Genomic DNA, 25,616 nt, shown 5'->3' on the forward strand with positions numbered 1-25,616 from the left:
GATGTACCATGATGCCAATAGCCAGCAGTGATTATTCTTCTTCCTGGTGAGGTAGTCTTCCTCATTTCTTTTCTAGGGAAAAGTTCTTACTCTGGAATACCATAAAATAAGCACATTCATCTTTGAACAAAAAAAATGCTGTTGCAATGTTTAAATATACACTGCTAAAATAAAAATACTACTTTTTTCTTTTCTGAAGGAATTTCTCCCCAAGCAGAAAAACTACGTACCACTTTTTGGTAGTTTGTGCAGCCACTTTTGTTTTCTTTTGCAGTCTCCATGGAGAGCCCTCTCCTACCTTTTGTTATTTCCTCTGTGTACTGGTTTTGCCTGCGACAGAGTTAAATTTTTTCACAGTAGCTTTTGTGGGGCTCCATTTTGGATCTGTGCTGAAAATGGGGTCAGAAATATAGTGATGCTTTTATTATGGCAGAGTAGGGCTTACACAGCATCAAAGCAACCTTTCTGCTTTCTCACCCCATCTCACAAGTGAATGGGTTGGGGGTTCAAAAGGAACAGGGAGGGGAGCAGAGCCAAGACAACTGACTTCAATTGATCAAATGGATATTCCACACCATATGGCATCATGCTGGCAATAAAAGCTGGGCATAAGAAGAAGGAAGGGAGGGACATTTGGAGTGATGGCATTTGTCTTCCCAAGTCACCGTTTTGTGCGATGGGGCCCTGCTCTCCTGGAGATGACTGAACACCTGCCTGCCCATGGGAAGTGGTGAACTAATTCCTTGTTTTGCTTTGCTTCCATGTTCAGCTTTTGCCTTACCTATTAAACTGTCTCTATCTTAACCCATGAGTTTTCTCACTTTTACCCTTATGATTCTCTTCTGAGTCCCACTGTGGGGGAGTGACTGAACATCTCCTGGTGCTTAATTGCTGACCAGAGTTAAACTACAACACTCTGGATTATCATTCCAAACAACAACAATAAACAACTTTGGAAAAATTTTCTCAGCAGATCAGTTTGTGCCCTATTAATTGCACTGCTTTCTGCTGGACAGGTGGGAGTGGAAGAAGTAAGAGGTTAATTCAGGAATGAACCCAACCATGGCAGAGCAATCTCCTTAAGGCCCAGTAGACACCTGTCATGCAGTTCTCTGTTTCAAAGAAAAAAGAAGAGTGGGGAAAGATTTTAAGTTTTCAAGATACCCGTCTTTAAATACCTTTAAATCCAGGGTCTTCTGGCTTTCTGAAACAGGAGACCCTGAACTACATATTTAACAGGCTTCTTCAGAATGTCCCCATGCAATGCATTCTGCCTATATACTCTAAATGACAGAGGGAAGTGTTATCTTTATGGCTGTTTACAGCCTTTCATTTTCTGTCATAGGGACTTCTACTCCTGTTAAACGTCTCTCCCAACACAAAAATATTTAACTTGTCTTCAGTGTGCTCTCTCCTGGCTTTTTAGGCTTCATTTTTGTTCCCCTGTTTCAACTCCTCTATGTTCCCTACTAGTTTTTTTCCAATGATTACTTCTCTTTAGCTCTGCCCATAATTAAGGGTGAACACACTCTTAGCATGATTTAAATGTAGACTATCTAGTGGCAACCCATTTTCCACTATCACATCCTACTTTGATTGTACACATGCTTTCCAAAACAATACTAGAGGAGTAACTGTATTTTCAAAACAAGTACCTGTTTAAATTTAAACCTGTGTAAATTTATAGGATTAGTATTGCAATATTTTATTGCTACAGCATCATCTCTCCCAAGCATTTGAACTATTCTAACAGGATCAACACTTCAGGCAACTCAACACAGGAGATGGAAGTGAATAATAATCCTTTTCAGAGAATTTGCTCCCACCTTGCAATCCTTTAGGAATGGAACCAAGCAGCTGTGTTATAGCTTGGCCAGGCACCCTTCCAGCAGTGCCTGCACACTCCTCCTGGGATTCTGGGCACAGCTGCCTCCAGGACCTCCCTGCCCCAGTGTCACTGCTGCCACATTGGCAAGAAAGGATATGAGAGATGGGGGAACCTGACAGGAAGACAAGGAAAAGCCTAAATTCACGCAATTTCTCTAAATTGAAGAATCTCAAATTTGCTGCTTGAACAAAAAAAGCAACAAGTCAAGTCCTTTGACCTCATTCTTGCCAGCACTCTTCACTACGGAGGATTCACGCAGTATTTGACTCCAAGACTAGGCACACTTATTTTGAATTCTCCAACAAACAGACAAGACACAAACAAGACATTTTCCTGCCTTTTCTATTTCTATGGGAAACAAGGGAGAACAGGCTGAGCTGTTGAGGGCAATACTTCCTTTCCCCTAAACGATGGCCAGAGGGAGCAAGACACCTTTGAGGACAATTAGTCTGCTCAGGTTGTATTTTGCCTTTCCCACAAGAGGACGCTGCCCTCTGTCCCTGCAGCAGTGTGCTGTCCATGCTCACACTGGCACAGGCCACAGCGTGCTCCACTCTTGTCCTGGGGGCTTCTGCCTCTGCCCCTCTCCAGCACCCAACAGCGTTTCTAACAGTTCACACTGGCACTCCCACAGAAGTCCATCCTCTCATCCCCTTAGCACTAAAAAGAAAAAAAAACATGCCTCAAGGGGAAGAAAAGATCTCCGGATCATTCACTTCGGGTGGAAGCTGCAGCTTTTATTAGAGACAGCTCTATCCCTGGTCTGCTTTAAACCAGCCACACCAGCAGTCCCAGCTGCAGCCGCAGCTATCACATACCAGCCGATAACCCCAACGCAAACCTCTGGGCTGCAAAGCCCTGAAGAACCATGTGCAGTGTGTGTTAACTTGTTCCATGCCCATGTTTATACACACACACCTGAAAGGATTATGCTCATTCTCTGTCTCCATTTACATGCTCTTAGTTTCATATTTCTAAATTATGCTGTGCAGCAAGAACTAGAAAGTTACTGCTGGCTATGAGAGTTTCTTCTTCCCTTGACTCCAGTGCTTTTTCAAAGATAGATAAGCTGAGTTACCAAAATAGTGCCTTCTCCCCTCTACAAAAACACTTCACAGAACTAGCTTGTGATTTAGGAACCAGACACTTCTCTAAAACCAAGCAAGAATGGAATTACAGCTAATCACGTTAGCCTATAACGTTTTTTCCCCTCTAAAAGCAGGATTAAAGGCAGAACTTCCCAAATTCCCACACACCAGCTGCATTCTTCCAGACTCAGCTTGCTGAACAGCTAATAGAATTATCATTCACAGACCTAGGATTTCCAGGGATTACTCTGGAGAGGTTGCCAAAGGGACTAACATGACTGTAATTCCCAGCTTTGCACTAGCAGAAAGGGATAGAAAGACCTTAAAATGACATTGGGAAGTGTCCTAGAGGGAGCCACAGCCTGAGGAAGTCACCATCTAGATTTTGTAAGGGCTATGCAGACACTAATCTTAAAGTTTATTGAGAAGAACAACAAAATGAACAGAAAGCTCAGCTCTGGAGGTATGATTAATGAGAGGAGTGACAAGGTTAGGGAGAGGGAATTGCCCTCCAAGACTGATGCTGACATACGTTTGTTTAAAGAGATCAGTGCTCATTTTAATGCCTTATCAATTCTTGCATTATGGTTGAGAGCATGTATGGCTAAGTTCTAATTTTCAAATTACTAATGAAAATAGCTGAAAAACAATTTTTTTTTTGTTCAACGGGGAAGATTAAGGGAAGAAAATTTTCTATTTACATTCTTCAAAATGTAAGTCACTCAAACCAAACATACATAAAACTTTGACCTTGACATAAGCAGCAATAATCACTGAGGTTAGCTTTATGATTATTGTTTTCCATTTCCAAATACCAAAATCTAAAGCCATACTCCACCCCTCATGGCACCACAAATACAATGCAAGGTTTCACTGTAAAACTTTTAAACTTTCTAAAGGATAAACATTGCAAGTTTGAACCTGGGAAATTAGAAGTTTTATTTTTTCCCCATTTATTTGCAAGGATTTGATCTTTCTCAGTCAAGACACCTAAAAATAAGGCCAGCAAAGAGAAACAAAAACTAGTTGAGAAAACTCTAGTTTCAATCCCAAATTTTAGCATTCATTCACGAAACAAAGAATCTTAATACAAACTCAGAAGAAAAAGCACTTTCTTCAAAATGAGGTTTTCAAACGCACAACCAGCAATTTAAGGACCCTCGCTTTACTGCACAGGCTTCTGCAAAGCATCACATACTGCTGAACTAATAAAAAACCCAAGAGCTTCACTCATCCTGCCAAGGCACTTGCACAGACTCGGAGCCATGGAATTACCGGTGGGAGGGCTGCAGTGGGACAGGGAAGAGGCACTAAGCTCTCCCCCACGGAAGCCAAGGGAGGCGCAGCCCTTGCACTCCGGGGAGGAGCAGAGCTGTTCAGCTGCTGCGTGAGCCTGGTCAGCACGGCAGCGACAGCGGCTCAACACGGGGCTCCTTGCCTTTGAAAGTGATCGCCCAGTGCAACCCCGAACCTGCTGAAGAGGACCCTGCTCTCATTTACAACACCTGGGCCTGAATCAATTTAAGGAACTCTCATGCCAGCCAAAAAGGAAAAGGCTGCTGCCCATTATTGAGTTTCACAGCTTCCTGCCCTCTTCTCCCCACACAGGCAGTAGAGATAATCAAAAATAAAAAAAGTCCACAACCTACAATAAAATAACAACTTCCCGCAAGAGAGAAGGGGAAAAGAATAATAATAATAATAATAATAATAATATTTTTAAAAAAATTATTATTGCACTTAGTTGGGAGGGGGAAATGTTGCTCAAACCCACCTTTCAGGCAAACTGTTTCAAAACCTAACAAAACCCATGGGTTCACATGGTGTTCACATGGTGTGATCTGCCACATCTGGAAAATACCAGGATCTCTGATGGACAGCAAGGTAAGTTGTCTCTTCACAAGACCTCTGCACAAAATGGAGCACTGCTCAAGTTATAAGAGCTGGAGATGTGTCCTCAGTCCCACCTCCAACGTAAAACTCCACCAAGGACCAGATTGTTAGTTATGACTGACAGGTATTTCACAGAATTACAAACATGCACTACGCATCATCTGTTTCTGAGGAGGTCTCTAACACATACCTAAAGATAGAAAAATCATACTTGGCCTGAATGAATCAATGTTGGCAGGAAAGAAAAAAAAAAAGTGATCTGCTGCAGAACTTGGCTGGAGCTGGATCTTTTTAGCTCCTTGCAGGGAGTTTGGAAAGCAGAAATTATCATAACAGGACACAAAGGACAGAGAAATAAATCAGGGAAATCCAGAAGGGCTCACAGTGGGGAGCAGAGAAGAGGAAAGAACTCACCTCTTGTCCGTACCTTTATACAATGGAGTAGATACACAGAGAGGACAGCACAAAAGGCACTTAGATATGGGACCAGCAGATGAAATAAAAGAAAATAACTGCAAAGACTTTGGAAACAGAGCTATGCCTACAAAAGGACAATCTCACAGACCTCTAATGTTGGTTCAAGGACATTTTGCTGCAGGATTTCTAAAGCAGTGGTATGCAGCATACCAGATGCAATCAAAGCTCACTATTTCTCCCCTTAGTGTAGCTGAATGCCACCATGGCAAGCATAAAGGCAAAGGCACGTGAACTTCTGCTCTTCCCCCCCCACCCTTTTTTCCTGAAATCAGGCTAAGCTGGCTGTCTCAAATCACAGCTTCAGCGTCATTACTGTTGCCTGCAAAAGAGCCTGAACAGCATCAAAACAATCAGTCAAGATTGACTACAACTGATGGTAGCACTTTAGAAAGAAGAAAGAGGGAGGTAAAAAAAATTAGAAATGGTTATTCACCTTTAAGCGACAGTTGCCACCAGGACCTCAGACTTGCTTTCATAAGAGAGAAAAGCGCAGAGCCTACAGGATCTGCCATCATTCAGAGTCGAAAACCAGCTGGCACTATGACGAGTGACAGCAATGGACAGACAGGTCTCCCCACACCAGAGCAGAGCAGGGAGAGGCTGACACGATCTTCAGGGACCAGACTCATTCAAGTCCTGCTTGTCTTGGAGATGGTGCACTTAGGTTCCCATTTGAGCAACACAAGATTTTCAGTTCTGGCTAGCCAGAGGTACTCTGTGGACACAGCACTGCCCACAGCCCTCCACCTCAAGCAGCTCTAGACTCCCCCAGCAGATTCTCTCCCCCTTAAGCCTCTGTATTCTACAGATCCCAAACAATGAGTGAAGGTCTAGATTTGCCACCCTACTTCATGCCAGAAAGTTGCCTGCTGGCCACAGCTCCCTTCCTAAAACTGCTTCTTATTTGAGTTTCTTTCTTAAATGAGTGTGATTGCTAAGTTATGTACAGAACCCATATTTTGGCATTCCCCAATTACGCATTGACCGCATATCCTCCTGCACTAGCTAATGCTGACTGCCTCAGCTTGCTATTATTTTTGTCCTTCCGCCACTCAGACTCCAGCAACTGTGATCAAGAACCACAGACATCCCTTTTGCTGGCTTTACCCTAGCACTGCTTCCCCCAACAAAATACTGTGCACAGTCTTTATTTGGAGAACGTTAAACTCTTCAGACAAACACTTGCCTTACATACAGTATTTGGAGGAGGTATCACACCCGCCTCCAGCCATTTTATGAGCTTTACCAACTGAACAGCTCATGCAGCGTCAACCACTTATCAACCATGGCACTTACAACCCCAAGTACAGCTGGCAGCATCTATCAGACAGGAAGCATGCTGCTGGATGAGGAAGATAGTGGTGAAGAAGCCAAAAGGCTTCAATGGACCTGCTGGCCATCTCCTATTTGCTGGACCCTCTGTAATTAGCAGGCAATAAAACTTCTATGCCATGTCAGTTGGATTTGAGGGGTGGAGTGGCTCGACACAAGCTGGGAGTTCTCTCACCAGCTCCGCTCGCTGTTTTGTGCCCTGAGCACTTGAAACTGTGACCTACTCCACCTGACCTCTGATCAGGAGACCACTCTGGATATTACATGTCTTATAGCTGGACATCCCAAACATACCCTACCAAGTAAATGTGACTGGCCAAAGAGGAACCAATTCTTAGAAGTCATCTCTCTCTTTTCTCTTCAAGAAGGAAGAAAAAATAATAATTAGAGAAAACAAAAAGCAGTTAATACAAAGGCGCTGCTGTCTAATAGGACCTCTTGCTTTTCACCAAGTTCAATCAGAACAGAAATTCAAGGGGAAGTGCATAAAAATCCAGGTTAGATGTAGCTCAAGAGCCTCTATCTTCCTTGCAAATGCTGCTCCATCACAAATATAGCACCTACTCCAGCCCCATGCCACAGCAAAGCTGCTATGTCTGCTCTGCCTAAATTATCTCGCTGCACTCATTAACAGCACTCCCCCACTCCAAGTCTTATTTGGGATTCAGCTCACAAAGCCGACTTTACCCATCCTTAAACCCACAAACCATATTTCTTTCTCAAGTGAAGAGCCCATCACAGGAATGACCCGTGCTTTGCAGTACTGCTTCCTTTCAAGGTCAAACTGAGCATGTTTCATTTGATCACATTCACAGGCTCAAAGCAGTTCACCCCGAGGGGTGCAGCCCTGTCAGTTTACTTTATGCCGTGATGATAACTGTGCCAAGCCATTCCCATTTACACCTATCCCAAGTGATGCAGCTGCAACAGAGATAAATGAACAAAGCTGGAGTGTCTGCGGGTAACATCTGCTGACTGCCACCTGTGCCAAGGCATAAAGGTCCAAAGGAAGGCTACCTGGGAGGACACAGTCATGCTCTGGTGCTAGAAGCTGGGGCCATGCTCAAACAAGCCTTTCAGAAACATGTTAAACAGCACTAGTATTAAGCCTCTGAGGGACTAGCAATATGAGACAGCTTCAAGGCATGAACTTCATACTTGTCCGATTAGGAATCACATTTATGCAACTTAGTATTAAAAATACCTGAGCACAATTTATATTTTTATCCTTTTTCTATTTTTCTCCTTTTACCCCTGTAAGTTCTAAGAAATTAGAGACCACATAGGAAAAGCCAAGTACACAACAGCAGGAAAAATAACTGTGTCATCAAAGCACAGAACCGAAAGCTTGAGATTCATTCTCCACATTTGTATCAAATCTCTTGCCAAAACTTATCCTCACTGCTGCATTTTTTTCGCTTGGAAGAACCAGTACATTTACACATATGGACATTTTTCTCCAAGGTTATTCTGAAAGTATTATTTGCAATGCACTTAGCAGATTAGAGACATTACATAAATATTAGATGCTATAGCATAGGGTCTTACACAAGGAAAGGGATTTCTGAAGCTCTTAAAATTATCATGAGGGTTTTGTAGGCTGTTTTACATGAACCCAGGCTTAAACAAGAGCCAGGCAATATACATTAAAGTTAACATTATAACATGCATAGAAGAATAATACATTCACAGAGGAAGACTGGTCAGTTGTCTCTAGCTACATGTGTGGGACTCGAGGGTTTAGTTCATTCATCAGGTCCTACTCATTTTTATGTCCTGAACTACGAAAAGAAAAAAAGAAAATATTTTCATCTAGACAAAGAATCACAAACAATTTAAAAAAAAAGTTTAAAAGAAAAGTAATTCATTATTTCTGTGTACATAACCTCACAACTAAACAGAACAAGATTAAAAAAAAAAAAAAAAAAAAGTACTCCTTTCCCCACAAGTCTCATCCTCCTGAAATTTGTACCAAACAGAACACACACAAGAAATGTGTTTACCGATGGGGTATGAGTCATGCTCCCAGAGGAGGGTTAGAAAGACTATCACTTCCAATTCACAGGAGCAGGACTGTGGTGTTGTTATCTGCTATTAATAAGAAGTAATGGGGGTTAGAATAAGCAATCATAGCCCTATGCTATCCTCCAAGTTCAAAATATTCAACTCAGGACAAGCATTTCCTTTGTTTTGCCTTTGCTCACAGATGTGCTAAGCTTTCACCTGCTTCATAACATTATTTAAATGCTTTGCATTTTGGTCTAGACAGAACATGAAAGGTAGAAGACTTCTGTGTTATCTTAACTCATCAAAGTATTTATGATCACTGAGAAATGCTGGAAACTATTTTAATAAAAATCTCCAGTTAATTCTCACGTACATTCATTTGCTACAAACTAAGTAACATAGCATGAGAAAACATGATGCAATATCATCAGCCTTACAAAAAATCCAGTACTTTGAGAAGGAAAAAAAAAAAAAACAACGTAATTTTGAACTGTAAACTCTGAATTTTGAACTGTAACAACTTGACACTGTAATAATACTGTAGAAGGACACGGTCGTCATACTTCACCTACGACTCCGCATTCATTATGGGTCAGTATCCACCAACATAACCGAGAAAATGTAATTTCTACTGCAGGCCTGCAGAGCAGTGAAACCACAGATCTCTGAAATGTAACATTATGGAAAAACAGCCTGGACTTTGTCTCATCAAACAAAAGGCACTGCTGGGATAATAAATTGACTTTTTAACCCAAAACCACACATGCCAGTAAAGTCAAATTTCTGGAAACCTATTATAACTTGGAACTGCAGAGGTATCTGAAGAGTCATTTAGAATTAAAAAAAAAAAAAAAAAAGGCATGCAAAATTACCTTTTGCATGAGGACCCAGACAACATACAATTGAATCTTTCCCCCTGTCCCTTAAGTGTATATGATAGTACCTTTTGAAGTTCTCCAAAGAGATAGCAGAAAGGCAAGAGTAAAGAGAGGAACACATGTGACACAGAAGAAACCAGCTATGGTCCCATCCTCAGGATTCATAGAGTTTAGAAAAGCAGTTCTAGTACTGGATTATGGACTGTAGGAATATACATTCAAAATGGATGGAAAATTACTAAGCTCGTTTTTCTACCACAAAATGCTACTCAGTTGTAGTTTTTCTGCAACTCCACCAGTGTGAGCAGTAGGCTAGTTCTTTGTTATTTGCAAATTTAGCATTTATTTTATCGTGCCATATGTAGTCAAGGGAATTCAACTGGGAGAGGAAGGCTCTGCTCCACCCTGTTCATCCTCTGCCTTCACAGAGGGGAGAAGATAAAGCAAAAGAAGAAAAGGTGAAAAATAATGTTCTGGGTAGAGTTTAGATGCAGTGTGTATCATCTGGGTCATTACACGTTACATACTCTCTGCTACTGCCTTTACTTTGCCAGTTACTTCCAGAGTTGAACGCAGGGGCTGCTCATCAGCAGTGCTGCAGGGAAGAGGTCATAACACGCTGAAAACAGCACAGGACGGGACCAAAGAAGAAACTTCCCCCCCAGTAATAGGGCAATCCAAGCAGAAGCTCAAAAACCAGCCCGTGGCTCAGAGAGGGAATGCTCTAGAGGAGATCCCAGTGTGGCCTTGGGAGTACAGCTGCTTGCAGACGAGAGGGAGGGCAACAAGTAAATAAAGTGTGAGGCAGGATACCTCCCACTCTCCCTTATTCAAATCACTTAACTTTTCAGAGAGCAGCAAATCTCCTTACTCCTCTGGATTAAAAGGAGACTTAAAAGAACGTTTGTTAACAGACTAACCTCTCCTAGGGTCATTCCTGATGCACGCCAGCTAACCACATGCAGAAAACCATGTTAAGTACACCCTTGATCAAAAATGAAGTTTATTTCTAAATAAAATGATACCTTTAAAGACAATTAAAAAGCTTACTGGATGTGGGATACAAATTTAATTTTGCTTCTGTGGAGCTTGATGAACATTAGACAAGTGTCAGTGGCATAAGAATATCTCTTTTGCCATCCTGTATGAGGTGAAATGTAATTCAAGGTCTCGGGGCTCCCGTGCAAGGAAGAGACAGCAGGACAGTCATTTCAGAAGACAACTTTTAGGCTGCTCACTAACTAAAGAGAGCTGAGTCCCTATGGGATTCCCACTGAAATGTCAGGAAGCAATGGTATTTTATCCCAGCACCAAGTATGTTTCTGAAGACTTCATTTGCTTGCCTACATGTTTTTCATAATGATCACACCATTAGAAGAGGGAAAGTTAATAATAAAAAATAAAAGCTAATTTACATTTTACTACATAATATCACAGAGCTAAGTAGGTAATTATAAAAATAAGTTAAAATATATTACATGAATGAGCAATATTGCAAAAATACCCGTTACAAAGAATGTTCAGTACAAGAGGAGGAAGCAAGTGGAGCGGAGGAGAAATACTTGTTCCAGGGGAATAAGTCAAATGAACAGGCCCATACCACACAGATGCTAGGAAAAAGAATCAGTCAACAGGGTGGGCTACTTTGTCAATATGTTGTTTAGTAAGAAATACTAATCCTCAGGAATCAAAGAAACAAGAGGAATCCCCTAAAAATATGCATATTTTGTAGATATAAACTGCTTCAGTTTGACATGGGAACCAGGTCTAACCCCAAAATGCCTTCTCCAGCTTGGATGAAACACCAGCAGGATGACATCAAGGAACTCCAGTGTCATCTGTAAACTGACATGTCTTACAACTACAGAACATGAACACTACAAATGCTTTCCTGAAGCTCAGCCTCCAGGTGTCCTACTCTCAGAGCCAGAATTTCTTCCTAAAGATAGTGAGACAGATGCTGGTGCTGGGTGTGGAACATAAATCCACTGACTCAAACCCTGCTGTGCAATGGCTCACAACATCAGGGCAGACACAGTACGGGTGGCACATGTTCTCCTTACACCTTCTAGGCCAAATCTCCACCTTCTAAGTCAACAGCAAACCTCTCATTAGCTACAGGAAGTAAAAATCCCTGTGTTCATAGGCATCCCAACCAACAAAACACTGAAATCACTTTTGCTGATTTGCCAAAACATGAAAACACAGAAAAGACAATGGCTCAGGGAAGCTTTGCCCTGGCACATTGCAAGGTCTCCTCTCATGTCTTCCAAAGCAAACTAGCTAAATGTGAGTTAAATAGGTAACCTTTATGTTACATCACAAGCTGCTTGTGAGGACACTAAACTTCCTCCTGACGTTCTTGTAAGTGCTCACTTGTATAGTAAAAAAAAGGCAAACATTGTTCTGAAGTTTTCTTAATATAGACAATAACAAGAAGCTAAACAATAGCGTGAAATTACTTTATTCCCTGCTTTTCCCAAGCCAACAAACTTCAGAATATGTATAATCATAATTTCATCTTCCTGGTATTTTTTACATTTCTTTTTTCTATGTAACTCAAACCTGTTTCAAAAGAAAAACATAGTTTCAACACATATCTCCCAGAAAGTCTTGCAATTTTTTTCAGACAGCCTGGTAATAGCTCAGTATGAGTAAAACGACAACAACAAAAAAGGTCATATTTGGCAAAAATCTGAGTTTGTCCATATTTTCTTCTATTTCTATATTCTTTAACACTTTGCTGTTGGAAAACAATGCCATTTTGGTGGCATTGCTTTCCTCTCAGCTTCTCTGCCGCGAGCATTTTGAGATCTTCTGGTTATAATGAACCCAAATTTTGGAACATTGTATATGTACTTCTCTCTAACAAGTTCCACCTCTACCTTCACAGAGGGAAGTAGTTCTCTCTAACAAGTACCATCTTTCCCTTAGATCTGCTCCACCAGCACTAGAGCAGGTAACTGCAAGGGAAGGGGATGAGACAAAAAAACCGAAACCAACTAACCAGAAACAAACAAACAAAAACGACAGCAAAAAAGCTACCAGAGACAAAGCAAAAGGGCAACTTCTTTTCACACAGATAATAACTGGAACTGAAAAAGCTAGTGATTTTTTTTACGCCTCCCAATTAACCAAACTGCTCAAAGCTCAAGAGGGAAGAGTAACAAGTATATGAGAACAATCCTGGTATGTTCTGCTTTCATGACCACCAGAGCAATTTACTTTTTCTTCAAACACTCTCTCTCATCAGGTTTCATCAACGGGGTCAATGAAACATTCACCTTCCAGCGCCCACATTTTTCTGCCCCAACAGTCTCAGGTGAAGCTCATGGGAGACACCTGACAGACACCTGAGAGCCAGAGAACCTCCCTGCCACTTTGTCCCCACCTTTGCAATTACAGCTACTTGCTAAAAGCCACAGAACTTCACCTAAGCTGAAAAAAAGCAGCATGTACTTATTTTGGTAAAGAAGAGCTTTTTAAGGGACTGTTATAGTGGCAGAACAATTAAAGATTACTTTTATATATTTAAACTTACAGTTCATGGGGAATTTGCTCAGTAACCTATTCAATTCTTTATTAATCTGGGGGGAACAATCCAATTTAAAATCCTTTAAATCTCTCATTAGAATATCTCTTTAAACCTCCCATTTCTGCATCCCCAACAACGTAACAATGTTAAATAAAGCTAGTGACTGCTCGTTATTACAACAGTTTTTTGGGGAATTAATTTATGTCTGAAGAGACTACAGAAAACAACTTGTAGTCCGGAAGGGCTAATTTAGTAACTTCAGTAATCTCTGAGTTGGTAGCAACATGAATGGCCAGACATGCTCAAGACTTAGCAGTAACACAAAGAAACCAATCACAGAAAGAACCTAAATTCTAAATCCTGCACCCAGAATCCACCAAGAAAACAACGTGTCTACCGATAAAGGCATCAAGTGCAAGGACATGCCTTGCCTCTGCAGCTACTCCCACTGCCAGCTGGATGCATCCAAAGGAACACTGCCTTTTTCCTGGCTGGCACGGCTACAACCAGGTCCTGATCAGACACCGTCGAAAGTAAATACCATTATATATATGAGTGAGTCAGGGCAACAAACCATTTGGAAAGCCCACTTTTCGGGGCTAGCCAATGGATTTATTTTTTTTTTTCCTTCTGTTTGGAGCCTGTGGTCCTCAAGAGTCTCTCCAAATGGGAAAGCACTTTGAGAGATATGCGACCAGTCACCACCAGCGAGCACAGCTGCTGTCAGGTCTACATGAAGGAGTTCCGAACCCCACACATTTCACTGTTCACGGCCAGCGAGAAGTATTTACACACGCACAAACCAAACCGGCTTTCCTACCAAAAGCCTTTTTTATTCTAGGGTCAAGGACCGAGACTGCTATTCACCGGCGGGTACCCCATCCTTGGCCCCTGCGCTCCCGGGGCCGTCACTACGGGTACGGGAGCCCGGCGCTGCCCCCGGCCATCCTCCGCCGATCCAGGTATCGGCCACCCCCGCGGGGACTTTCAAGGCCAGCTGACCGTCGGCATCCTCGGGCTCCCAGGAACGAGCCACCGAGGTACAGAGCTACGGCCAGGGCCGGACGCACGGCGCCGGGTGCGCCGCTCCCCTCCCCCGGCATCTTCCCTCCGCCGCTCCCGCTGCCCGCGGCGCCGCGCAGGCCCGGGGCTGCGCTCCCCCCGCCCCGGCAGCGCCGGCAGCCGCCGGGGGCTCCCTCGGCATCGCCGCCTTTCGCCGCCGGTGCGCCCGGGAGCGCGGGCAGCGGGCTCGGCCGCGCTCCACCTGCTCCGCGTACTCACTCCGCGTAGCCCGTGGTCCAGGGCAGGCGCCGGGTGTCCTTGCTGAGGATGAGGATGGGGCGGGCGATGTGGTCGGCGGAGCACTCCACCTCGTCCGGGGACAGTCCCAGGAACTCGGGTCTCCCGTAGGGGAAGCGGAGGGGCAAGTCCGCGCCGCTGCCGTGGTCGGCGCCCGCGCTGCCAGCCATGATGCCGCCCATTAAATTGGCCACGGCGGACTTCACCCGCGTGAGCATAGTACCCCCGCCGGCGGCGGCGGCAGCGCCGGGGCCGCCGCGCAGGGCGGGGAGCGGGGCGCGCCGGCGGGCAGCGCTGCGGAGGCGGCTCCGGCAGCCCCCGCCGCGCTCCCGCAATGAGGGAGCCGGGCCCCGCGGAGCCGGGCGAGAGGACGACGGGCTCAGGGGCAGCCGCGGGGCCGAGGCCTCATTGCAGGTTTCCCCCCTCCCGGCGCGGCGCTGGGCGAACTCAGCCCGGCGGCGGCGGCTGCTGAGTCATGTGATAGCGCGGCTGGATTCGCCCGGGCGCTTCCTGCTCCTCCTGCGGCACCGGCGGGCTCCTGGCACACGCCGGGCACGGGCGGCCGCCGCCCCCGCCCGCCTACCCGCGCCGGGGGCCGGCCCGCGGCAGGTGCGTGGCGGGCGGAGCCTGGGCCCGGCGGGGCCGCCCCCGGCCGCCCGCGGCGATGCGGCCCGGGACCCGGGGTCGTGCCCGCGGCCGCCTCCGGGATGAGCCGCCCGGCAGGCAGTGCCCTCCGAGTCGCTCGGGGTTCCATTACCAGGGGCTGGAGATCGCCGCCCGCGGTGCGCTGTCCCTGCTGCCCCTGGGCTGAGCCAGCGCCGTCCCAGCCCCGGCAGAGCCCGCTGATCCTGCGGGACAAGACGCCCGCTTGGAGGGTTTGCTTGCCTTCTCCTGCTCAAACACGCCAAGGATATTTTCCCCAGGAAGCCATTTGTTAGAAAAAAGAACCTGGGACAGTGGCCGAAAGCGAGCTCTGCTGCCGGCCTGCCGCGGGTTCCCCTGCCTGCCGGGGGAGGCCAGGGCCGTGCCCACCCGCCGGTCAGCGGTGACGGATGGCAGCCCCCGGGCAGGCCCTCTGCGCACCGCCAGACGTTTACGGTGGAGCAAAAGTGAAAGGACGGGCCCGAAAAGCTGCAAATTTGCGGACATAAATGTTTTAACCCCTTCTTCTCTTGTGCAATTTTGACCATTTCCTACTCTTTCACAATCTAAAAAAAAAAAAAAAAAAAGAAAATTGGGCGGTCTCTTCCGTGTGGTGGTCACCGAAATGTGTGGAAGGGTTGCAGATTTGGGTGTGCCAAGCTGTTAGAAAATCTAAGAATGGAGCAGGAGCATATTGGAAGTCTGTCCTCTGAAGCAAGGCTTTAAGCCCTTTGATTCTGCCGTCCTCCTAAGAGCTGTAAGTCTCACTGAAAGGCAATGACCTGCCAAATGGAGCACGTAGGTACGGCAAACCTTGAGAGTTAGTGCAGTACTAGAACGTAGCAGGAGAAAGCTCGTTAGTCATCATACATGGCATACATATAGTGGAGATGATCAGCCATCATCTTGCTGGCTCATACTGGCTGGCATGAAATTGAACACACAGTTACAGAGGTTTGAGGAATGAGTCCTGTCAGCTTGTTCAGTTTCTGATTATTCAATAATACCCTGAGAACTGAGTTCAAACCCTGCCTGTGTTTGCTCCAGTTCCCCTATATTTCTTTACATAGGAAATGTAAAACTGTTGTGACAATCACCAGTTTTTATGATAAAGCTGTCTACCAATAAAGTCTAGAGAGCAAAAAGTATATTAGAGAACAGGGATGCTAAGAGCATGTTAAGTGCCTTCTAAAGTAAAATGGAAATAAATCTACTCCAAATTAAGCATTACAGATACACTTCCTTTAGGACAAGGTGTTTGGTTTTTTCCTGTCTCTTGTTTAGTCATTTCCAGGGTTGATATTATAAGTATTTTGAGGAATAGTGAACTTCTCTTCATTTATTCCCAGTTTCTTCCACCCAAGATGATCTCTTTATACTATCTTTTGTCTGCTGGATGGCCTCTGTTTTTTTCATCTAACAACACTCTTTTCCCTCACTAATACTTGTAGGACCTGCCACCCAGAGAAGACAGGAGTGAGAAGAGGGACATAAGCAGAAGTTGACCTGTACCCCTGCACCCATCTCAGGTTATGAATTATACTCCTGGAGAAGTTGTGCGAACACACTACACTTTGCAGTTTATTGGACCCAAAGACATTGAAAAATGGTGTCTAAAACTCAGAGAGAATGCCATGTTTCTTCTCTGGCCCCATACTGCAGTCAGTATTCCGCGCAAAACATGAGGGAGAAATGTGAAGGAATACGTTAGAGTTTAAGTTATTATCTCTGCTAGATGACAAGGAAAAGCCCAGATGAGGCATATGGGGAGACAGCTTAGCAGCTCACCACTCGAAACAGGTCTGGGCACTGTTTGGAATTCTATGGATGCTTACCTCTGGTACCAGAATGCTGTAAGAATACAACAGTACAACAGGAAGGCTGTGGCCTCTTCATACTGAAAAGTACAGAGATGCCTTAATTTCAGTTCTTTGGGAAAGAGGATCACATTCACTTTTGAGTCAAAAGTGAAGCCTCACTTCTCGAAGGAAGTAATAATCAGTCCCTGCAGGGCTCAGCAAGTTCTCCGTATCTCCCAGCCTGTGGTCCACCTGGTCCAAGCCAGACATTTTTCTTGGTGGCAGGTAGACCTTTAAAGTTTTGGATATTGAGTTCCAATAAGATTTTGAGGCTGAATTCACTGTGCAAATGTTTGAAAATTGACTCTGTCTTTCTGCAATCCCATGACTAATGCAAAGGAAAGATGACAGTTTGGAGGTGGTTTTTTAGGTGTTAACTTACTTGTGACATTGGAGTAAATCTACTTTTCTCTCTGAATGGGCAACAGTGCTGGGGAGTGAAGCTGCCTGTGGGCCAGAAATGCATTTGTATGAGCTCTTTGAAGTGTCTGAATTATGCCGCCTTGCCATGCATCACATTCAACATTCAACAAATTCAATAGTTTTAATCATAATGAAAACAGATTTACACAAAGAACACTCTAAACTCTTATGCATAAAATAATTCTGATTGGACATGACTTCTTAAGATCATGTCCTCCAATTCATTTTCAAAGCAGGGTCATCTTTAAAGATATGTTATATTCTCCAGAAACCTGTCCAGTCAAGTTTTCAATATTTCCAGGGGTAGATTTTCAAGGATGGAGATTCCACAGCCTCTCTGGACACCAGTTCCAATATTCAACCACCCATTCAATAATTTTTTTCTCCCCTGCCATGTGTTTGGGATTTCTGTTGTTGCAGTTTGTGTCTGTTGCCTCTTACCATCCTTCACCTTTGAGAATACCTCTGAGATTCTTTCCTCTCTGTACCCTCTTATTAGGTAGTTGAAGGCAGAAGTATGATTTCTTCTCCTTACCCCTGCCTTCTAAAAGCTGAACAAATCCATTTATAGTCAGCATCTTCTTGCAGAACCCCGGTGGCCCACTGCTGGACTCACTCCAGTAGGTCAGGTTGGGAGCCCCAAAGTGGACACAATACTCTCACGGGTGCCATTCAGAGGGTTAGGATCACTTCCCATGACTATTGCTAATATACCCCAATATGTTTAACCTTCATCACTGCAAAGGCACATTGATGTCTGATACTTTATTACCTGCCAGGATCCTCAGGCCTTTTCCTGTGAAGATACCTTGTTGACTGTCTGCATGGATTTCCCCCATCCCAGCTGCAGGATTTTGCACATGTTCTTGGTACACTCCAGCTAGTTCCTGTCAGCTCATTTCTCCAGGCTGCTGAGATCCCTCTGAGTTGTAGTCTTGCCCTCCAGGTATCAACTTATTTCACACACCCAGGAGGAAAGGAGACTAATACTTACAGTCAGAAAAAAATTCTTAGGGCTATCATAACACCTCTGTAGGTATTATTTTTATATAGAACCATAGAATATCTCAAATTGGAAAGGACCCATAAGGATCATGGAGTCCAGCTCCCTGCTCCTTGCAGTACTACCTAAAGCTAAACCACGTGGCTAAGAGCATTATCCAGATGCTCCTTGATTTCTGACAGTCTTTATGCCATGACCACTTCCCTGGAGAGCCTGTTGCAGTGACCAAACACACTCTTTGTGAGTCTTAAAAGTGAGAACTTTTCCTAATGTTCAGCCTGACCTTACCTTGATGCAGCTTCATTCCAGTTCCTTCTGTCTTATTTTTGACTTTGTAGCTACTTTTTTTAGAGAACTATATGAAAATTCACTTTAATAAAGAAAAAAGCTTGCAAAATGAAATATCCACTTGGCTGTAAAGATTCTGGTTCTAGCTCATGAGTACTTGAGCAGAAAGTATGATATGTTATGATATGTGAAGTAGCTGGAAGTGTATCCAGTGAAACTGCATTGACTTTATGTGTTTAAAATTTTTTCTGATAAAAAAAAATATTTCTGGTGCAGGCCCTTTTTTTTTTTTTTTTTTTTTTTTTTTTTTTTTTTTTTTTTTTTTGGCATAATATGACAATTCTTGGGGCTCTGCCTCGTAAGAATGTGGAATTTATTTCAACTGTGTAACTCTCACTAGCTGGTGAGAGTTTATACCTTACGTTGCTTGCTTGTTTTTTTCCTGTGCTTTTCATGCTCTGAATAAAGGCAGTAGAAGCTCCCAAAGACTTTGGTGAGACAGGTAGGTCTGATGTGAGATGAATGCACCATTTCTGCAGGTTTGAACTTCTGGGTCATGTTATCACAGATGTAGTCATATGCACAGGTGTGAACTGAGCTGCTGAACAAATTTGGAATGTCAGAATAGGTGCCTGACATTATGGGATGAAGCTGTATATGTAGGGAAGAAGAAGCTTTGACAGAAGAATTGGTTGCACTTCTCTGTTAATTCTCCATACAAAAAACACTGAAAGTCTTATTTTTGCATATGATTCTACTCAGGAAGATTACCATGTCATGTGGTGATCAATGAAGTTATTATTACCTTTTCAAAAGGACTGTGCAACCTTTAATTAGCATGAGGAAGCTCTTTATCTCCAGAGAAAGGCCCTTGAGAAGCACAGTGCCTGAAGCATCACAGTGATGTGGAGACAAAATGCCTCTTATTAAGACATCAATTCTACTTCCCCGCAATACCCGATCTCTGTCTGCCTGCAGCAACCCTCAGCATTTCTAGGCTTATCAGAGCTGATGAGATGGAAACTGTTGGTGTTCTTGCCAGTTTGCATGCAGAAGCACCAATTAAGCTTATAAATAAATAAATGTTAGCAATACTTGAAGTGATATATTTCCTCTGCTATACCTGATGTCTATTTCATCATCCTCTAGTCAAAATTAATTTTATACATGGATTTCCTTTTGAGAGACTTCTGTAACTGAAGCTCAGAGAGAGCATCTCTATCAGAACATGGTTAGTGTGATGGTCCCAAAGCTTTGTGGTCTAATCCAGTTCCCCACAGAGCACGAGCTGGGCTGTCCAAATGAAGGCTGCTATCCAAAGAGTCAAAATCCACAAAATGTTATCAGGTCCAAGCCCTCGTATATGAAATTCAGGGTAAAGTGTTCTTTTTCTACTGTTGTCCTAACCACAAGGTGGCCAAAACCCAAAAGTATTTTTGCTTTGTCAGGCTACAGGAACTATAGCTGGATTTAGCTTTCATGGCACAGTGCTCCTCATCTGCAGGTCATCCTCTGAGTATTGCATATATCAGAGATATGCTGAAGCACTGTGTGGGTCAGGGACATATGAAGGGCAAGCAAATATACAAAGTTTCTTTTAGATTAGTGTGAAGCTAGTAGTACGCATGGGTTTAGTGCTAACATGCAACATGCACACATCAGGAGACCAGGGATGGCAGGCAGGAACAGGAGCTGGAAGTTGTCTGCCCCACTCCTATCTCCATACATGTAGAGAATTACCATTGTTCCTGGTCATGCTGAAGAGCTAAAACCCTATACTTCTAGGGATTTAAAAACTAGAAATTCTCTCACCAACAGGACTTAACTGAGAAGGTATTTTCAGAGCACAACTGTTGTACAGAATCAGGATGGCTGTAACAAACCAGGGGCTGGGGTCCTGGTGTTCCATTTCCCAAGAGACCCTCCCCCTCCTGCTTTTGCAGACTCATTCTTTTTGCACATTCCCAGAAATATTTTGGAGGCGATACGAAGAAAAGACCAGTCGCAGCCCTATCTTTACTCAAAAATATGTTGTCCAGCTGAGTGGGGGAAGTATTCATGCCGGAAAAGTGGTTTCATATTCCTTCTTACAGTGGAGGACTAATAAATGCAACATTATGAGCTTCATGAAAGCAGCCTTCATTTACATACCTAGGCATAAAAAAGGCTCTGAGGAGGGATCTTAGCTGACTAGCAATCACAGCAAAAGATGTCACAAAATCATAACACTTCTTGCAATCTATATAAATATAAATAAATAATTCAACATAAGCTGCCCATAAGCCTGCAAGTGTCACGTTTGCCAAAGGCTACGGAATTACTTTCTCTACAAGAATCTATCTGCAAATATCCTGAAAAAAAATTTCCAGTTTTGCAATAAGCTTCATCATTATGATTTTGCTTCTGCAGTCTCTTCTTCCCATTATCTGCTCCTTTTGAATGCCTGTAGCTAAATCTGTTAATAATGGGATGGAATGGGGACTGGTTTGTTTATGTGCTTCTGTTGGCAGCTTTTCATAGGGGAGGTAGAGCAAGATGATTATATCCTCTCTGGGGCTCCTTTGCCCTGGCCCTTGTGAAAGAACATCTTGCCCTGATGATGTTGTGAGATGCTTCAAAATGTCAGCAGTGGTGACACTTTTGGTGACGGTCTCAGCAAAAAAGCTGAAAGTAATCAAATTATTTTCAATGCAGAGACAACAGGAAAATAAACAGGTAAAAGGTCATATAAGTGTTTGTCGGGGTGGGGAACAGTACTAAAAGCTTGACTGAGTACAGGCACGTGTTCAACTACCTTAACATTTCAGACTGAGTAGGAGCATGTTTCAAGGATACAAGATAGTCTTGACTAGTGTCTGCATTAAACATGGGTTAAACACGCAGGGAAGTGATTTCTCTGTACCACATGGAGGGGAATTTTTGAGGAACCTGCCAGCTGCCTTCACTGCAGACACTCCTTACCATGCGGATGTCGCAAGATTAAGCAGGATGGGAGGATGAGGGGCTTCTTGTCTGCTGATTGTTGCTTAGGAGCAGATGGTGAACATGAATAAAGATTCTCTCTGTTCGTTTGGGCTGTGGCTTCTGCTGCACAAGCTTTTCTGCATTTCAGGCCAGCCAAGCACTGGCTTTCAAATGAATATCAGCCATGATCTTGTTGGCAGCATGGTCAAGTCTTAACCATAATGCTTAGAGTTAGGCAGTGCTTTTTAAATTTTTTTTTTAATTAATTAAATGAACTGTTCTGGCAGAACTTGAAGGTTTGAATATCAGCTTGGACATATGAAATCCCAGGTGTCTTATGTGGTACTCATTCTCAAATAGTTTTTCCAAGGAAGGAAGTAAGATATTTGAGCAAGTTGTCAAAACTCCAGGGTCCTAGACTTCAGGGTGAGTTTACCAGATGTGTTATGGTTTCGTAATCACAGCTGCAGCTATAGTGAATGAAGGCAGAGAAAGTTAAATGATAAAGTTAATTATATTACTTTTTCATTTAGATTTCTGCACATCTTTTGTAAGCAGGAATATGGAAACTGTTTTTCTCATTCCTTTGTTATGTTCTTTCCAGCATTGGTCATGAGGTGTCTGTGGCCCTGTACAGTCAGTCTGATTATCTGCTTTCCCAAATACATGACATTCTGATATTAATATACTGTCATTCAAACTGGTACAACTAATACATGGAACCTTGTCAGCAGACAACAAAAACAATGACAACAACAACAGAAAGGATTTAGAATTTTTTGCCACTTCCAAAAGTTTGATGGAGAAGTAAAAGTGAGTATATAAATATTTATTGAGTTGTGTTAAAGTAAAAAAAGTCCTTCTGGTTTAGTTGTGAAACAAGATACTATAAATTTTATCTGGTCTTCTACAACATCCTTCAAAGGTCTCTTGTATCTGCTTCTTTTCTCTGCAAAACCCTGTGTCAGTAGTGTGGCACCTAAAGCATTTAAGCCTGAGCAAGCACATGGATCTCTTTCTCCCCTGCTCTTGTTATATAACTTGAGTGGTCTCTTCTATTAATGCTCATGACAGTTTTATTCAAAACAATTCTTCCTCACCATTCTTTTATTTATGGAGGGGTTTTGGTTTGCCTTTGTTTTTACTTTTTTTAAAATGGATTAGAAGCTATGTCTTTTGAAAATCTCCTGCAGAGTGAGTTTTAAAAAAGTAGTAGTAATAGTAGTAGTAGTAGTAGTAGTAGTAGTTCCAGCAGCAGCAGCAGTAGTAGTAGCAACAGTAGTAACAGTAGTATTATTAGTAGTAGCAATTGTAAAAATAATAATGGAATAATTCTCTTCATGCTTCTTCCTAAAGGCACAAGAATGTAACTGTTATATCTGTTTCATTTCTCCCAATTTGAACTGATTTAGTGATGGAAACCTAGGACAGTTTTGCCAGTGCTGCTAGTCAAGGGACAGACATGTAAGAGCATTAACAATGTGCCAGTAATGGCCATCCTGAGTACAGCAGTACTCGGGAGCTTCATTGGTTGAGGGCTGGACCCATCTCGTGTTAGCATGCAGGCTAACTTGGAGGATCTTCCAAGATCACAGAAACCAGGCTTCTTTAGATGCTCTCTCAAAAAAACCACAAAAAAACCCAAACCAACAAACAAACAAAAAAAAACCCAACCAAAAAAACCCCACAAACAAACACCCCCCCCAAAACAAGCAAACAAACAAACAAAAAAACCCACCCCCCCAAAAAAACCAAAACCAAAAAACAAAAACAAACAAACAAAACCCCCCCACAAAAACAAAAACAAACAAACAAAAAAACCCACCAAAAAAAACAAGCACTGAAAAGGTTGCACTGAGGGAAGTCAGTTCAGTTCTGGAATGAGCTGATGGGAAAAATGTTCAAACAGCACTGTCTGAACATCTCTGCTTCCATGGCCAAAGTAGCCACAGGAAATGTCCTAAGCAAACACAGTGCCACAACAATAGGCAATCTGTATGACCTTCTGCTTAATCCAGATGACATATCTGAAAATCAAATTAACCTCTGGCTTTTATGGGTCATGGTCTTTCAAATATTGTGTGTAACAACCTAAGAAACCCGATAGAAAAGATACTTTTAAACAGATTTAAAGCAATAAAGCAAGAGTCGTGATCTTCCACCAAATAGCTGACATTGAATAAACATGCTGACCTTCTGGAAAAATAATTGTTTGTGATTGCACATCTGTATCTACAGTGTTTTGTTTTTCAATTTAAAGTATTTTAAAAAAGCTTGAATTATTTCAATGGAACTGGAACCCCTTATGAGAGTGATACATGCTATTCAAATACATTCAAGTAATGAGAGTAAATAATTAGCGTGCCATAACCTAATGATGGTTGCTGCCAGTTGTTTTTCAGCTTAGCCACTGAAAACGGTTCTCACAGTGCTGCAGGGAAGTTCTTTTTGTCTCATGTTTTCACACTCCTTTACCCTCCACTTGAGTTCTTTCCTAAAGCCCTGCCTGAAGCGGGGAGGTGCCAAGGGCTCACTGCCCAAGACTGGCACAATCCCTCAGCCTCTGAGGATGCAGTCCAGTCATGGTACCCCATGGTAGTCCAGAATTTGTCACCAGTCTCAGGAAAACCCCAAAGACAAGAGTAAAGTAATTCTGCTGCTGCCTGACACCTTCTTCTGCCCAGCACAGTGTGGGACTGGCAGTGAATGTGATGGGGAAGCTTTGGGGCTGCTCAGCCTGGGTTTAGAAGCTCCAGCCTTCACAAGTCCATCCTGAGTCAAAAAATAGGAACCATAGTCACATCTATGCTCTTCTCCTTGGTCCTTTGTGCCTGTGCTTTGCTATCCCAAACCAAAATTTATTTCCTCCATAATTTCGTTATATCTCCATTTGCACTTTTACAAAAGGACATAACTGAACTACAGGAATTTGCAGTTCCATAAAAAGACCCATGATTAAGAAAAATCCGCAAATGTATTGTCTGTATTTATACATTATTTAACAATAAAGGGTCTACGTTGGTGAGGAGCACTGTGAGATGCTTCCCTTGACAGTGCTCAAAATAACTCTGCTAGGCATTCCTCTGTTTCAGCAGCAGTTATGGGGAGATGCGGGCCTGAAAGTCAGGGTGAAAGAGTTCCCTGTTGTGATAGCAGGGAGAGACAGTCTGCAGCTCAAGAACAGGCCAAAGTGTTGACACCACAAACACAGCCACAATTTCCATTAAAACTGATGAAGCCTGGAATTCAAAGCTGGTTGGAAAGGCTTGTATAAACTGCATAGGAAACATTTCAAAATGGTAAGCAGGCTTCTCTCCGACCCTGTTGGCGGCTACGCTAATGTAGCAGATTTTCAAGGATGAAGTTCTTTGAGAGAAGTTTCTCAGGAAAGTTTGATCTCTTACTGCTTTCAGTCAAACCCAGCCATGCCCTGAGTGTAAACAAACACGTTTTAGGAAAACAGTGACAGCACTGTTAAGTTTCCCGTGTTTCCTGGGTTGTTCTCATATGCTCCTCACAAGGGATTTTGTGTCACGGGATTGTAGCTCACACATACAATTATCGTTTTATTCGATGTCCTAAAGCCATCCAGTGAGAGTCCACATCCAGGAATTTTTTTTAACGAGGAACTGAAACTGGTGTTTGGCACTGCAGTATGCTGAACTTGCTGTCCCTCTCTATGAGTGCACAGGGGGCTCACCCAAGCAGAGCCGTGACCATGCCCCAGCAGTTTTATGTGATACCTCTGCCTGGAAGAGCTTGTCTCAAGGCAGAGTCTCTTCCCTCAGCACAGACTTGCAAATGACTAGAAATCCTCCCAAGAATGGAAATAGGAAACAAGGAAAGAAATTAGATGCTTAAGACATGGTGAGAAATGGTTTATAGGGGATAGCAGCTATCGCACAGGGGAAAATAGTTGAGATTTTAAGATGGGGCAGCAGAAATTTGAAGTGGAAAATGCATCCAGCAATTATAAAGACATTAATTCAGTAATACAGCTTTTTATAATTTTAGGCTACTATCATAATATAGTAATGCCC

The 25,616-nt window shown here is 43.3% G+C and overlaps 1 protein-coding gene across 4 annotated transcripts in view; it reads right to left on the reverse strand.

Annotated features, from left to right (window-relative positions):
* The window catches only part of PPM1H (protein phosphatase, Mg2+/Mn2+ dependent 1H), a 131,645-nt gene extending 117,025 nt beyond the window's left edge, over nt 1-14,620 (reverse strand). For all 4 annotated transcript variants that reach the window (XR_005700563.2, XM_040062542.2, XM_040062545.2 and 1 more), the window contains exon 1: nt 14,380-14,620. Coding sequence is in view for 3 of the 4 variants with exons in the window: in XM_040062542.2 (XP_039918476.1) it covers nt 14,380-14,615 (236 nt within the window). In the remaining variant the exon portion in view is untranslated. The remainder of the gene's footprint in view (nt 1-14,379) is intronic.
* Between the last annotated feature and the right edge of the window lie 10,996 nt (nt 14,621-25,616).

The sequence above is a fragment of the Hirundo rustica genome, chromosome 4, assembly GCF_015227805.2.
Source record: "Hirundo rustica isolate bHirRus1 chromosome 4, bHirRus1.pri.v3, whole genome shotgun sequence".
NCBI lineage: Eukaryota > Metazoa > Chordata > Aves > Passeriformes > Hirundinidae > Hirundo > Hirundo rustica.